We start from the raw sequence: 14,238 nt of genomic DNA on the forward strand, positions 1-14,238 counted from the left end.
CCCCCCCACCGCCCGCCGCCAAGCTCCGGGGAGCTGCATGGCTACTCTGTGCCAGGCTCCATGCTCTTCACATGGTGTCCCTCATCCTCACAACAGCCCTGCTGCCCCACACCCTGTAGACAGGAAAACATGCAGAGATATCTTAGGTAGAAATTCTAGACCATGGTTTTGCACCATCTCGTGGTGATCGCAGGAGCTACTGTTCCTCAAGCTCTACTGTGTGCCAGGAATCTTAAAATTAGTCTCCTTAGCCCCAGAGATGTAAGGGCCACCCAGCTAGTCAACAGTGGGGCGAGACTTGAACCCAGGCCCACCTGACTCCAGCACATATGCCCTCTCTGCATGGCCACACTTTGGAGCCAGAAGTTGTTGACCTTGTGTTGAGTTCAGTCTAACTGCAGTTCTTTACCCATCTTCCTTTCTAGCACTTCCCATGTTGACATTTCTCTTTAATGTTCCCGACACACCTAAGAGGCGGGCTCCTTATTTTTGTCTGTGACCGGCACAGGACCCTGGCCTCAGGCACGTGGCCCTGGCGTGGTCACAGGGGCCAGGAGGAATCTGACTACAGGGAAAGTCCCCTGACCTCCCCCTGGTTAGGCTTCTCCAGCTATTTCTGGTGGCTCAGCAAACTTCTAGAAGTCAGTGAATTCTTGAAATTCAAGAATTTCTCAATCCTTTGCTCAGCTGATTTCTCAGAAGAAAAACATTGACATGCCATGGGGGTGGAGGGGTTGGTTTTGGCCAGCCCCTGCTCTCTGTGGTTCTGTCATGGGCAAGAACCCAGGAGGATTCCCAGTAACACTAGAACAAAGGAGAATCTGAAACCCAAGTCTTGGTGAGGATATAGGTTCAGATGCTCAGACAAAGACACTCCCCGCCCCCTGCCACAAACACATACCCCCCCCAATAACAGAGGCTCAAATAATTTAGATGTTTGTGTCTTTCTTATGAAGTGGTGGTCCTGCTTTATGTGCAGAGCCAGCAGCTCCGTGAGGCAGCAGTCCTGTCACATGGTGTCTGTCTTGTGTTGCCCTCATCTTTCTGGTCCAAGATGGCACCCCACTCATCCAGCCAATGAAGAAGGCAGGGAGAAGTAGAGGACTTGACCCAGAAGTACACACTTTGCTCTCTGCTATGTCCCACTGGCCAGAACTGAGTCATCAACTAGCAATACCCAGCTGCAAGGGAATCTGAGAAAGGCTGTCTTTCTGTAGGCAGCAGAGTGTCCATCTAGAACTGTTGCTATTGAATTCGAACAGAAGACAGAGGAGATAGGCATTTAAGAGATTAGTAGTCCTCTCCACAGCCCAACTGCCAAATTAGCCATCTGTGTGGACCCATGCTGAACCAGCTCATGGGGTGACCCATGCTCTGCCTTGAGCCGGGATCCTGGACCACTGCAGTTATCCTCTTGACCCAGAGACCCACAGTGAGGACAGCCCAACTCCAGAGCCCTCGATGTCATCAGTTCAGATTTGTTTAATTTTTGGTATCACACGCCCTCTGGGTGCCGAGCGCCTCCGCCACAGACCCTGGGAGGCCAGCATCATCCCCCTTTTACAAATGGGGCCTGTGGGTCACAGTCAGATGACTGGTGGCAAGTCAACCCCTGTGTTACACTGAAGCCTACGCTTTTCTGCCTCCCTGGAAAGCGTCACATCGCTCCAGCACATGGGCAGTCCTGTGGGTCCTGAGCTGAGTCTGAGCCGCCCCGTCCCGGTCAGGCTGGTCCTTCCCACGAGAAGGGTCTCAGTGGCTCAGTAATACTGCCTGGAGCGTGATGCCTGGTCCTCTCTGCAAGACAGAACGGATCTCTCCTGGTGTCCCCCTCAGGAGTCAACAGCTGTAGCATTCTGCACGTGTGTGCAATAAAATCTTATCTCTTTGTAGGATCACCTAAGATGAGGCAGAGACCGCCTCCGCGCCGGGATATGACCATAGTAAGTAGACTGTTGCTGCCAGGAAGCCAGCCCCCGACCTGAAACGGGACCCTCACACCCACCTTGCCCTTTCCAGAGATGCTCTCTTTCCCCTCCACATGGCTGCCTCATGAAGCAGGCCAGAGACGTGCCGGTCCCCACAATGGGGGAAAGGCTAGGGTCCCAGGGGAGGGGAAGAGGGACACAAGTTACCTGTGGCTTTGGGACCGTTAAGTCTCAGGATGTGCTGTCTGCTTCCTGAGCCCACTTTGCTTTATCTTTGATCAGTCTTCTCAAAGAGGGTGACTTGAAACCAAAGCTGGGGTGAGGCACAAATATTGTGAGTAGTACCATGCTGGTCATTTACTGCCAAACTCCGTTTCTAATTTTTCGGGTACCTTTCTAACCATTGAAAAATGAGGCTTTGACCATTTATTGTGCACCCGCTGGGCACCCTGCAATGTGCTGGGTGCTTCATGAGCTTGACTTACTGAACGCTTACAGGGACCCACCCAGTAGCTCTCCATTTTACAGGAGATGAAAATGAGGCTCCGGAAGGGAAAGGATTTGCCCAAATGTGCACAGCACACATAAGCAGGATTTCCAGCTCAGATGGGTCTGACCTGCAAAGCTACATTCTTTCCACAACCCTCGCATGGCCTACTCCAGATTATCATGACTGTAGGTAAAGGTCCCATGTTTCTCCTCACTCTGAAGCTGACGGGCCAGTGACCCATCCAGGAGATAAGGATCCGAGCAATCCTCTGTGTTTTGTCCCTTAGAATCCAACTGGGTCCAGCAGTACCCCTCAAGGGTGTCCATGTGCCCCAGTCCCTTAGCACCTTCCCCCTTCAGCCAATGGTAACAGATTTACCTTGGACTTAGCACTGTGTTTAACTGTGCCAGCCTCGTGGTCTCAACCTGCCCAAGCCTCCCATTCCACCCCAAGTGGAGGAAGAGTATTACACCATTGCCGAATTCCAGACGACCATCCCTGATGGCATCAGCTTCCAGGCAGGTCTGAAGGTTGAGGTGAGTGGACCTCAGGTCCCTTTGCCTACTTGTGATTCTCGAGCCGTGGTACCATCCCCGCTTCTCTCATTTCTCTCTTCTTTCTTCCTCTTCTCTCCTTTTCTCTCCTCTGTCCTTCCTTCTTTCTTTTCTCTTCCTTTTCCTTTCTTGCTTCCTTCCTCTCTGTCCTTCCTTCCTTGTTTCCTTCTTTCCCTCCCTCCCTCCTCTCTGCTCGTCTCTGCTCTTCTTTTTCTTTCCTTGCCCTTTATTTATTTATTTCTCTTTCTTCCTCTTTCTTCCCTCCCTCCGTCCCTCCTTTATGACAGCTTTACTGAGGTATAATTCACACCCATACAGTTCACTGGTTTATACAATCCAGTGGTTTCTGGTGCATTCACAGAGTTGTGCAACCATCACCACATTCGGTGTTAGAACATTTTTGTCGCCCAAAAAAGAAACCCTGGACACATTTACTGTCACTCCCTGTTTCCCCTCAGTCCCTCCCAATCCCCCTGCCCCCAGCCCTAGGCAACCGCTAGTCGGCTTTCCGTCTCTCTAGTACTGTGCCTGTTTGGGACATTTCGTGTAAGTGGAATCCTACACTAGGTGATCTTTTGTGACTGCCTCGTATTCTGTTTTTATCACCACCTACTTCCCTTCGTGCTTCTTTCTCTCCTTTTCTTCCCACTCCTTTGCGTGTCTGCTCTGTTCCTGCACAAAGGCCGACATAAATCCTTCCTGCCCTTCCAGTTCTTTTCTTTCCTCACAGAGTTAGAGCTTGAGGCTGTCTCCCGTGTTTCCTGGAGAGCCTGTAAGGAGCGGTGAACTCAGCACTTCACACACAGCCTCTCCCTTAATCTTTTACTCATGCGAGGCAGGACCATTGACAATCCCCATTTTTCGGATGAGGAAGATTTGGCTCAGGAAGAAAGGTGCTGTCCGAAATCACACAGCTAAAACATGGCAGAGCCAAGATGTGAACCCATGTCAGTCTCCAGATTTGGAACCAGGAATGTTCACACTCCTATTGTTACTTACCTGCTGGACATTTGGGAGCTCCAGGAGGGTAGAGATCATTTCTGGTTTTCACTCCTGTATCTTTACAGCTAACACAGAGTTTGGAAGGAATATTGTTGAACTGATAAAAATCTGTCTCCCTGCTAGCCTCCTACTTAACATTCAGAAGGCCAGGGAGTATCCTCTTCATTCTTAACCGTGGCCCTAGCATTGGGGCCGGTCCACAGTGCGTTCAGCAAACCGTTGCTGTAGGAATAAATGTTGGGATGACTGAAGGAAATAAGGAGCAAATGGGTGACTGTTGTGTCACACTGTGAGTGCGGTGTGCCCTGAATCACTCTCTACCAGATCTGCAAAGCACTGACACCTCCTGCCTTTCTCTGTCTTTACCCTCGTGCCCCAGGGGACCAGCACAGTCAGCCCAGCAGAAGGTAGCTTTCTAAAGACGGATCCTGGGCCTCACCACCACTGATTCTGCCCAGGCCTTTCCAGAAGCTTGTCCTCAAGCCAACTATCTTTCAACCCATTGAAGGAGGGCTGTCTGTGGGGATGTTTAAAGAGGTTGAGCTAAAAATCTCTCAAACTAATTTCTATAAAATGCAAATCCCAGTCTATGTAGACAGACTGAGGGAAGAGCAGAAATACCCACAAAGTTCTAAAAGGCCTCTTATCTGTTTCTCTTGTCCTTTTATTTTCCTTCCATTCTGACCTTCCCAACTTCAAATCTACAGAGAGAACTCACAAGGCATCTTGCTTATGCTATAAGATCATTCTATACCCAGGTCCCCCATTTTGCTATTGTAAAACTCATACATCCAATTCTCACATGAAGCATGTGCCTTCTCCTTAAAGTCTTTTCATCTCGAAGAGCTTCCTCCAAAGCCTGTTCCCATTGCTTTTCTGCAGTCCCTGCTGGTCACGCTGGCTTTTCCCCAGCTCTCTTAATCTCCCTGCAGGAATGACCTTGCTGTAACCCAGCTCCTAGCACTCCACCTGCCTTCTCATAGGAGGCAGTCAAGGTCAGTTTTTGAACTGAACTTGGCATCTCAAAATCCAACTCATTCTTCAAATCCCTGCTTCCTCTGCAAAGCCTCCCCTTTGACATTGGTTTCCCTTCCCTGCCCTGTCTGGCTTCTGTGTGGGGCCATATGTCTCAGTCTTTACCTGAGGGCAGTCCTTGACTTCTGTATATGCTTTCTTTTTTTTTTTTTTATAAGATTTTATTTATTTGAGAGAGAGTGAGGGAGAAAGCACAAATAGAGGGGAAGGGCAGAGGGAGAGGGAGAAGCAGGCCCCCCACTGAGCAGGAAGCCTGATGTGGGGCTTAATCCCAGAACCCTGGGATCATGACCCAAGCCAAAGGCAGATGCTTAACCGACTGAGCCACCCAGGTGCCCCCGTACATGCTTTCTTGACATCATGAGAAGTGAGTGTGGTTTTCCCCTCCTTCTTCAGTGACTTTGTAGGTTTTGTCTTCCGAAGTGAAAGCTCTCTTCCCTCAGCGCTTGGAACAGCCTCTATTCTCCCCTCACATCTAGTGCCACTGCTAAAAAGCTGCTACCTACCTAATCCTTGTTCTCTTGCTCGGTACCTGTCCTTTCTCCAATTCTCTCAAGAGTTCCTCATTATCTTTAATATGCTGGAATTTCACTAAAGTGTGTCTCGGTGTGACTTTTTTTTTTTTATCCTGCTTGGCATGTGGTGAGCCTTTACGATCCTGGCCTCAGGAGATCTTCCCAGATAATTCCCCACTTTTACCCTGTAAACACTGCATCCCTTCACTCTCTCTATTCTTTCCTCCCGGGCCGGTTATTATTACACAGCTATGCGACCTTCTGGCCCTGTGCTCCACATCTCTTAACTTTCCTTTCACATTTTCCATCTTTGTGCCTTTGTGCTGCATTCCTGGAGCATTCCGCTTCACCTTCTAGCTCATTTAACATTCAGTCTGTTGCCGATTTTAACTCTGCAATTGTAATTTCCACTTCTGAGACTTACCGATTCCTCTTCCGGTTTCCTGTTCTTGTTTCAGCATAAGCTGTTCTTTTAGGAACACAATGCCCTTCTGAACCTTCTGTACTAAGTACATTGAATTTAAGCTCCTATTATTAGGGTCCATTATCTCCTTCCTCAGCTGTATGTCCTTTGCCACGGTGCTGGTGTTCCTTTCGGTTCTTCTCATGGTGTTAGTACTTGCCTTGGGCTGTGCAAGGCGAGGCAGCAGTCAGACAGCCCAGCCGGGGCATGTATGGAAAGTGCTGGACACCTGCCATGGGTCTCAGGGCCAGGTTGGGGGACATCCAAGCCAGCCACTGAATGGGGTTGGGTGTCCCTGATGCATACTCCCACGTTCACTGCATGTCCTTGGGAGCAAATCACCTTCTTGATTCTGCCTGTCCCATAAGAATGGGGTAAGGGGCATAGAGCACCCACAACTGGCTGCTTCTGCCGCCGTATGTCAGTTCATTCCCTGTCACTTGGTCCTGCACCTCCCTATCCCCGGGTTCCACCACCTTAGAGTCTGGGGGACCTCAGCCTTCCTCTACCTTCTGTAGCAGGCACCCCTGCAACAGTCGTGGGCCACAGCCTCCCTCTGCTGCTTTTGTCCCTCTGTGAGTCCTCACAGTTCCTGGTCCACTAACTTCCCCCCCAACCCTACCTCCTCCTTCTGAGCTTGGCTTTGTACTCATTTATTTCCCTGGATGTGTTGCATAAAGGGGAAGCCGCTGTTCACTCCATCTCTCTCACTGAAACCAGAAATCCAGCTTGCGTAGTATGAAGGTTTGGGGTTTTTTTCCACCCCCTCAGAGCACTGAAAAACATGATAAAACCACCCTGTCCTTTAAGACAATGAGTTTCCAGCATTTTGTACAAACACACACCATTGTTCCGTGCATGCTGGCAATCTGAACATTTGCCGATAGGCACCACCACTCCCTGGCTCAGAATGTTCTGAAATCAGCCAAGGGCAGCCCAGAATGTCTTGGACAATGCCCTGAAGCTGTAGACTGAGTCTGCATGCCACAGGGAATTCAGGGGGTCCCTGGGGCTTTCTGAGCCTCCCTCCTGGCCCCCTCCCCGCTTCAGTGAGAACCAGTCCCCTTTTTTATTTCTAGCTCTGTCCTGTCTCTCTTCACTAGAGCTGATCCAATAAAAAAGCTCACATACCCAACATTCTTTTAACCAAACCTTGAAACTTCTCTGCTGATTGTTCCATGACATCAGCCTATGGCTCTGCCAGTGGCAGCTCAAGGGACCCAAATGGGAGGTAGTTACCACTACAGTTTTTGGCTTTACCAAGTATTCTTTTCTCATGAGCTATTCCGTACTTGCTAATATATTCCTCTTTCCCATTTTTGATTCCTGGTTCATTTCAATCTCATCTTGGCCTTCGGAGTTCATTAATGGATCTGCCGTGATCTAGCAGTGGAGCTGCTGAACAGCTTAGGTCCTCCTTGCCTGGTCTTTGTATGTTTCAGACATATGTTGATGATAATGATGATAATTCTGTGCCTGGGACCATACATGCTTGATAACTGGTCTTTATAGAAGCCCCAAGACTTCTATGATATATTTAGCCCATTTTACAGATGGACCTGAGACAAAGAGAAGTTAGGTCCATTGCCCAGAGTTCTACAGCTTGTAAGCGGTAGAGCTAGAATTTGAACCCAGGTCTCTGGTTTTAAAGCCCAGCTCTTTTCTTTCCCCTCCATTCTTGTGATTTGGCATTTGCTCTTATTCATAACTGTTCTTGGCTTCTCTCTAGTAAACGAAAACTCCCAGAAATTATGATCAAGAACACAAATGTTTCAAGCTTCTGCCATAGTATTTGCATAGAGTGTAACCTCAGCAAATCCCCTTTCATATATTTCACTGTGATTATTGTCCTATTTTCGTTTTCTCACATACACAGCGTTGTTGAATTTGTAGCTGTGCCAACTAACTTGTATGCCCAGAATCACTTTGTTACCGGAGCTACCGAGTGTTGGTGAGACACTGGTTACGTCACGTAAGGGGCTGGCCTTTATCAGCACCCCTTCTGGGAAACCAGTGAGACACATTAAGTATACGCCTGTCACATGCAACCTGCCTTGTCTGTGATCTACCCTGTGATATAATAATAGGGAACATTTACCTTGCAGCATTTATCAAGAGCTATTGTCTGCATTAGCTTATGTGGTCATCGTGAAAATCCCGCAACTGTGTGTTACTGTTCTCGCAGCCTCCCCATCCCGGGCTGTGGAATCTCAGCCCCATGGCTTGTACAAGGCCCTGCAGGCAACAAAAGATGGAGCTAAACTAGAACCCAGACTCTGTCTCCTGTACCAGGTCTGCTGCTTGCCTTTCCTCTCCGGCTGGGCTGGACAGAGGTAGGCGGTGGCAGGACCCCACCCGTGGCCCCCTTCGCCCCCAGCCCTTACCCACCTCAAGCACAGCTCCTCTCCAGGCTGGTCCCCTTGCCCAGGCACGGTTGAGTAGTGGTAAAGGCTCAGACTCTGGAACCCACCGACCTGCCTTTGACTCCCGCCTCCGCTGTTAACTTTCCTCATGACCCTCTGCCAGTTCCTCGGTTGTCCTGAGACTCAGTTCTGCATCTGTAAAATGGAACGATAATCCCCATCTCATAAGGTGGCAGCAGGCATTCATCAAGATCTCCTACGCAGAGGGCCTGCCAGGGAATCGCAGCGTATTAGTCTGCTCCAGCTGCCATCACAAAATATCACAGGCTGGGTGGTTTAAACAACAGATTTATTTCCTCACAGTTTCAAAGGCTGGAAGTCCAAGATCAGAGTGGCAGCAGGTTCAGTTTCTCAAGAAACCTCTCTCCTTGGCTTAAAGGCAGCTGCCTTCTTGCTGTGTTTATACGTGGTCGTCTCTTATTCTGTGTGTTCTCTGGTTCCTGATCTCTTACTAGCATATCAGTCATGTTAGCTAAGGGCCCACCCGTATGATCTCATTTTGATTTAATTACCTCTGGAAAGGGTCTGTCTCCACATCTCGTCACATTCTAAGATAGGTGTTAGGGCTTCAACACAGGAATTTGAAGAGGACACAGTTCAGCCCATAACACGCAGCAGACACACCTTTCAGTTAACCCAGCCAGACAGTATGGCACAAAGAGGAGACAGGAAACATGAGACCTTAAATTCTGTGGGTGATTCTGCCTACTGTTCATTCAATGGGCATATCCCAGAGGGAGAAGGAGAGAAGATGAAAATTTCTTTTGCCTTCATCAGCAGGGGTTCCTGTCTATCTAAACATGAGCTGAGTGTGATTCCCATGTTCAAGGGTATGCATTTTGGGGCTCCTGTGTGGCTCAGTTGGTTAAGGGTCTGCTTTTGGCTCAGGTCATGATCCCAGGGTCCTGGAATCGAACCCCACCTTGGGCTCACTGCTTAGCTGGGAGTCTGCTTCTCCCTCTCCTCCATGCTCCTGCTATCTCTTGCTATCTCTCTCTCTCTCAAATAAGTAAATTTTTTTTTTAAGTATGCATTTTTCATACCGCATGGCCTCTGAACACCAGCCAAATGCGTCGTCTGGTGCTCAACCAAAAGAGCCACGATCAAGGCTAGCTTTGGCTAAGTGGATTTTGCCTTGTACTTCTTTAGAAACATAGCAGACACTGCTGCTGGCCTGCCCTGCATCCCGACCCACCCAAGCTGGCCTGCAGTTACAGGTCCCTGCGTCCAGCAGCCTCCCATCTCTTCCACCTGCCTAAAGGCACCTGCCCAGAAAGGCTGGGGGGTTAATGACCCGGGGTGGAGGGGCAGGGACTAGGAATCGGGAGGTAAATGGCCCAGTGTCTCAGTTGGGATGAGTCTGCTTGGTCCTAAAGGGTCCCTGGTCGATTAAGTCCCCATGGCTCAGAAAAATAAGCTTAGAATTCGCTCTCTCTTTTCCCATTTCCTTACTTGGGCTTCTTGAAATCACCTCTCAAATTAATTACCTGTACCCAAGTCTGTGTCTCCAGGACTGCTTTGGGGGATATCCAAAATTAGACAAGAACCTACCCCCACGTAAGCTGTTTCCAATACACGGGAAGGTCTTCAGAGATGGTCCACCCCAGCCATTGTCTGGGAATCTGCTGAATGAAAAATCCCCACTTCTAGAGTCTAGGAGGATTCTAGATTCTCGGTTCTCCCCGAGTATTCTGGTCCACTGGCCCTGAGGCTTTGGCTACTAAGTGTTCTTTTTCCTCCCCTCCAGGTGATCGAGAAGAACTTGAGTGGCTGGTGGTACATTCAGATTGAAGATAAGGAAGGATGGGCCCCGGCAACCTTCATTGACAAGTATAAGAAGACCAGCAATGCCTCAAGACCCAACTTTCTGGCTCCCTTGCCCAATGAGCTGACCCAGCTCCATCCAGGGGATGCAGCAGCTTTGGAGAACAACACGGGCACTGAGGCCATCGGTCCCTCCCGGCCCTTGCCTGATGCACCGCACGCCGCTGTGGACTCTGGGATGCCATGGTCCAAAGACTGGAAGGGCGGCAAGGAGGCCCTGAGGAAGGCGTCTTCCGACATGTCCTCATGCGCCGGCTATGAAGAGATCTCAAGCCCCGACCTGGAGGAGAAGCCCAGCCTCCCTCCCCGGAAAGAATCCATCATCAAGTCAGAAGGGGAGCTGCAGGAGAGGGAGCGGCAGAGAATGGAGCAGCTCAGGGGCTCCTCACCCAAACCTCCGGGCATGATTTTGCCAATGATTCCAGCCAAACACACGCCCCCGGCCCGGGACAGTAGGAGACCAGAGCCCAAACCTGACAAAAGCAAGTTGTTCCAGCTGAAAAATGAGATGGGGCTAGAGTGTGGCCACAAGGTCTTGGCCAAGGAGGTGAAGAAGCCCAACCTCCGACCCATCTCCAAGTCCAAAGCTGACCCACCGGAGGAGAAGCCGGAAGTTATTCCCCAGAATCCCTTCTTGAAGTCCAAACCTCAGGTTAGGCCCAAGCCAGCTCCTTCCCCGAGGACAGAGCCACTTCAGGGCGAAGACCAAGTGGATATCTGCAACCTGAGGAGCAAGCTGAGGCCTGCCAAGTCCCAAGAGAAGCCCTCACTGGATGGAGAGAGCAGCCCCCAGGCTGCCGGTGGCCAAGAAGTGGCCTTCAGCCGGAGTTTCCTCCCAGGTGATGGGCCTGGCCACGCCCAGGACCGGACGGGCAGACAAGATGGGCTCAGCCCAAAGGAGATGTCCTGCAGAGCCCCTCCAAGGCCAGCCAAGACCACAGATCCGGTGCCAAAGAGTGCGCCCACCCCTGTCCAAGAGGCTCCCCCGCAGAGACCTGTGGTCCTGCCCCGGAGACCACCACCCCCTAAGAAAACCTCTTCAGCCTCCAGGCCCCTCCCAGAGGTCAGAGGGCCACAACGGGAAGCCAGCGAAGGCAAGGCAGCTCCTGCCCCAGGCCGGGCCCTGCTGGTTCCTCCTAAAGCCAAACCTTTTCTTTCTAACTCCTCAGGCAGCCAAGATGACATGCGAGGCAGAGGTGGTCTGGGACCACGGATGATAGGCAAGATCGGAGAAAACAGAGAGAAACTAGCTGCAACCCCTTTTCCCAACGCTGATGGCCCGAAGGACTCTTTATATGTTGCGGTGGCCAACTTTGAAGGAGACGGAGATACCAGCAGCTTCCAGGAGGGGACGGTGTTCGAGGTCCGGGAAAAGAACAGCAGTGGCTGGTGGTTCTGCCAAGTCCTGAGCGGGGCCCCTTCCTGGGAAGGATGGATTCCTTCCAACTATCTCAAAAAGAAGCCATAGCCACTTCCTTCCCTGCCTGGCAGTCCCGTGCATCTCTGCTGGCTTTACCCATGTATTTAATTTATCACCCTTCGTGCAGCTTCAAAGGAAGGAAGGACTCTGGAGCACTGTGGTTTCTTCCTCCCTTGGGTGGAGAGCAGTCCGCCTCACTGCAGCATGGCCTGGAGGCTCAGAGGCCACACCCCCTGCTTCCTCTCCAAGTCAGCATCCCTGCCTTAAGGCCAGTGGCATCGCCACCCTCTGTAGGCCACCTAGCAGCAGGACCGTGACTCTCCAAGGCCTCCAAGACCAGAACCCATTGTCAGGAAGCTGCAGAAACAGTCTCGTTGCTGGTTCCCCACCCAGTATGTGATGGTTGGCTCCAACTTCTCCATGTTTCTAAAAGTCCAGGGACTTTATTTACTCCATTTCCAAAATGGTGGGTACCAGAAAGAATTCCTGCCCTGGAAGTTGGCTCCATTGCCAGTCCCAGAGAGATGTCCTCCTCTGGACCCTGAGAGGCTCTGGACCTGTGAGCCTCTCAAGTTCACCAGATGCAGCTCTGCCCCAGGAGTGGGCCTGAAGGTCCACTGAGACATTCCGCCTCTTATTTTCTGGGATCCTGACAGATCCCAAAGGGGTGCTTCCAGCCCCAGCATGCTTCACCATCCTGCACAGGGCTTTTTAAATAGAAATCTCCACCCCACCTTGGGCCATTTCACATTTGTCTCCATAGAGCAAGAATCTCAAAGTTGCTTTGAAAGGAGCGGTTCACAATCCACGCCCCTTGGGAGCACCCTTTCACTAGGTAGCTAGTAGGTGCCAGACTCTGTCCTTGGTACTTGACATTACATCCTCACATCAGTCCTCTCTTGGGATATTGCACCTGTGATGGACAGAGAACCTCGGACTCTGTGCCCAAGGGTACACTAGTTCAGAAGAAGAGGAAAGAGGACTTGAAGCTGGCCTGACTTCCATGCCCGTGCCCTTCCCCCAGTAGCAGGCTAACCGGGCAGGGAAAGGGAAGACGCTAAGTTCCAAGAGCAGGTGGCCAAATGGCTTGCTTGTGGTGTAGGTGAGGGGGCATTAGTCTCTGCTCCCACACCCACCACCCCTCCGACCCACTGCAGCTCACACCGAAGCCTGCCCCGCACCCTCCACAGCTTCTCCTCCATGGTGGATGGTGGGGAGAGGGGGAGTTTGCCCAGAGCTCTGGCGGTTGCCATAAGACCTTGTTTCCTGCTGCTGTGCAGGTGCCCCCTCTGGAGGATAAAACTTGTGGAGCTGAGGTGATCTCCCATGCCAGCCTCCAGGGGCCCTGATGGCTCAAAGACTTGCTGCTTCCTGCTCTCTGGCATTCATAGAGTACTCTTCTCTGTTTCCTTTTTGTGCATGCTCTCTCCCTGTCTGTCCTCTTGCTTCCATTTGGACAGACACGGTTCACTGAGGCACATAGAGGCACAGCGACATTGCAGAATTAGAATCAGGACCCAGGGTTTCCGGCTCCCAGCCCAAAGTTCTTGCCCATGGACCAGGCTGCCTGGCGGGAGAGAGGGCAGAACGCTTCCTCATCCCACCCTGCCCTGCAGAAGAGGACCCAGCTCGGGACCCAGATCTCCGATTCAATGTCCATCTGCTATGATGCTTTGGGGACTGCAGGGCCAGCTTTTCCATGGACACCCACTGTCCACCTGCAGTGCCAAAGATTTCAGTACACACAGCCCTCTTCTGCTCTTCCTACCCCCCACGGCCACACGGACTCTGGAGGCTTCTACAGGAGAAAGAGCGTTCTCTGATTGACGGGAGCATCTTTATTCCTTCCTTCAGTCGATCTGTGAACCCCACCCTGAGAACCTGGGGGCCAGGGCCCTGAGGTGCCTCTAGCAGTGCCCACTTGCCCCTTGGCCCTGTGCCCAGAACCGTGGGGGAGTATGGCAGTTGGGGGAAGAAGGGAGGCTGGGAGGTCTTCGAGGTCCCCGCATTTGGAAGGAGCCCATAGCATGTTTTCCAGAGTTTTTTGACCCACTTTGGCTTAAACAGCTTTTATGAAACTGTTACGCAGAATTTGACTTCTGCGTCAAATTCAAAAGACAGAACTCAGCCTTTTTTTCCCCCTCCAATTCACTCTCTGCTTTCTGTGACCTTTTCAAGTATTTTGTGAGCACCTACCACGTGCTCAGCGCCGGGCAGACCAGGACCCGTGTGGCTCCCTGCCTGGCTCTGCGAGCTGAGGTTTTTGTTTGCTGCTTCCACACAAAGAGTATGTCTTTGGCCTCATTCCCTCCTCCTGAAGGTCAGCTGAGTGGGAATAGACTAGTTCCACCTTTCTGTGGGCAGAAGTGTTCCTGCAAATGAAAGAACTTGCCTTTTTATTGTTATTGTTACTGTTACTGTTACCCTGACGTGAACTGAAGGTACTGAAGCCACATTCCTCTCTGTTCACCGTTCTTTGCTCAGGACACATCCATGGCCTGAGGACTCCTCTCTCGGGCTCTTTGTGCCACATGGTGGGCACTTGCACGAGCGACCAGAAGGGAGACGGGTATCTGGTGGCCAG

The 14,238-nt window shown here is 51.2% G+C and overlaps 1 protein-coding gene and 1 long non-coding RNA gene across 2 annotated transcripts in view; one reads left to right on the forward strand and one right to left on the reverse strand.

The window, feature by feature from the left end:
• Positions 1–14,000, forward strand: part of SH3PXD2B (SH3 and PX domains 2B) — a 98,718-nt gene extending 84,718 nt beyond the window's left edge. The window contains exons 11-13 of the mRNA XM_032337003.1: positions 1,894–1,943; positions 2,829–2,954; positions 10,158–14,000. Of these exons, the coding sequence (XP_032192894.1) occupies positions 1,894–1,943; positions 2,829–2,954; positions 10,158–11,702 (1,721 nt within the window). The 3' untranslated portion in view covers positions 11,703–14,000. The remainder of the gene's footprint in view (positions 1–1,893; positions 1,944–2,828; positions 2,955–10,157) is intronic.
• On the reverse strand, positions 1,463–4,190 carry LOC116586704. Its single transcript, XR_004284115.1, has 3 exons — positions 3,972–4,190; positions 2,136–2,241; positions 1,463–1,797 (listed from the first exon to the last, which is right to left on the reverse strand). It is a non-coding gene; the product is annotated as an uncharacterized LOC116586704 (long non-coding RNA).
• Positions 14,001–14,238: the final 238 nt, after the last annotated feature.

The sequence above is a fragment of the Mustela erminea genome, chromosome 3 (assembly GCF_009829155.1).
Source record: "Mustela erminea isolate mMusErm1 chromosome 3, mMusErm1.Pri, whole genome shotgun sequence".
In the NCBI taxonomy this organism is placed as follows: domain Eukaryota; kingdom Metazoa; phylum Chordata; class Mammalia; order Carnivora; family Mustelidae; genus Mustela; species Mustela erminea.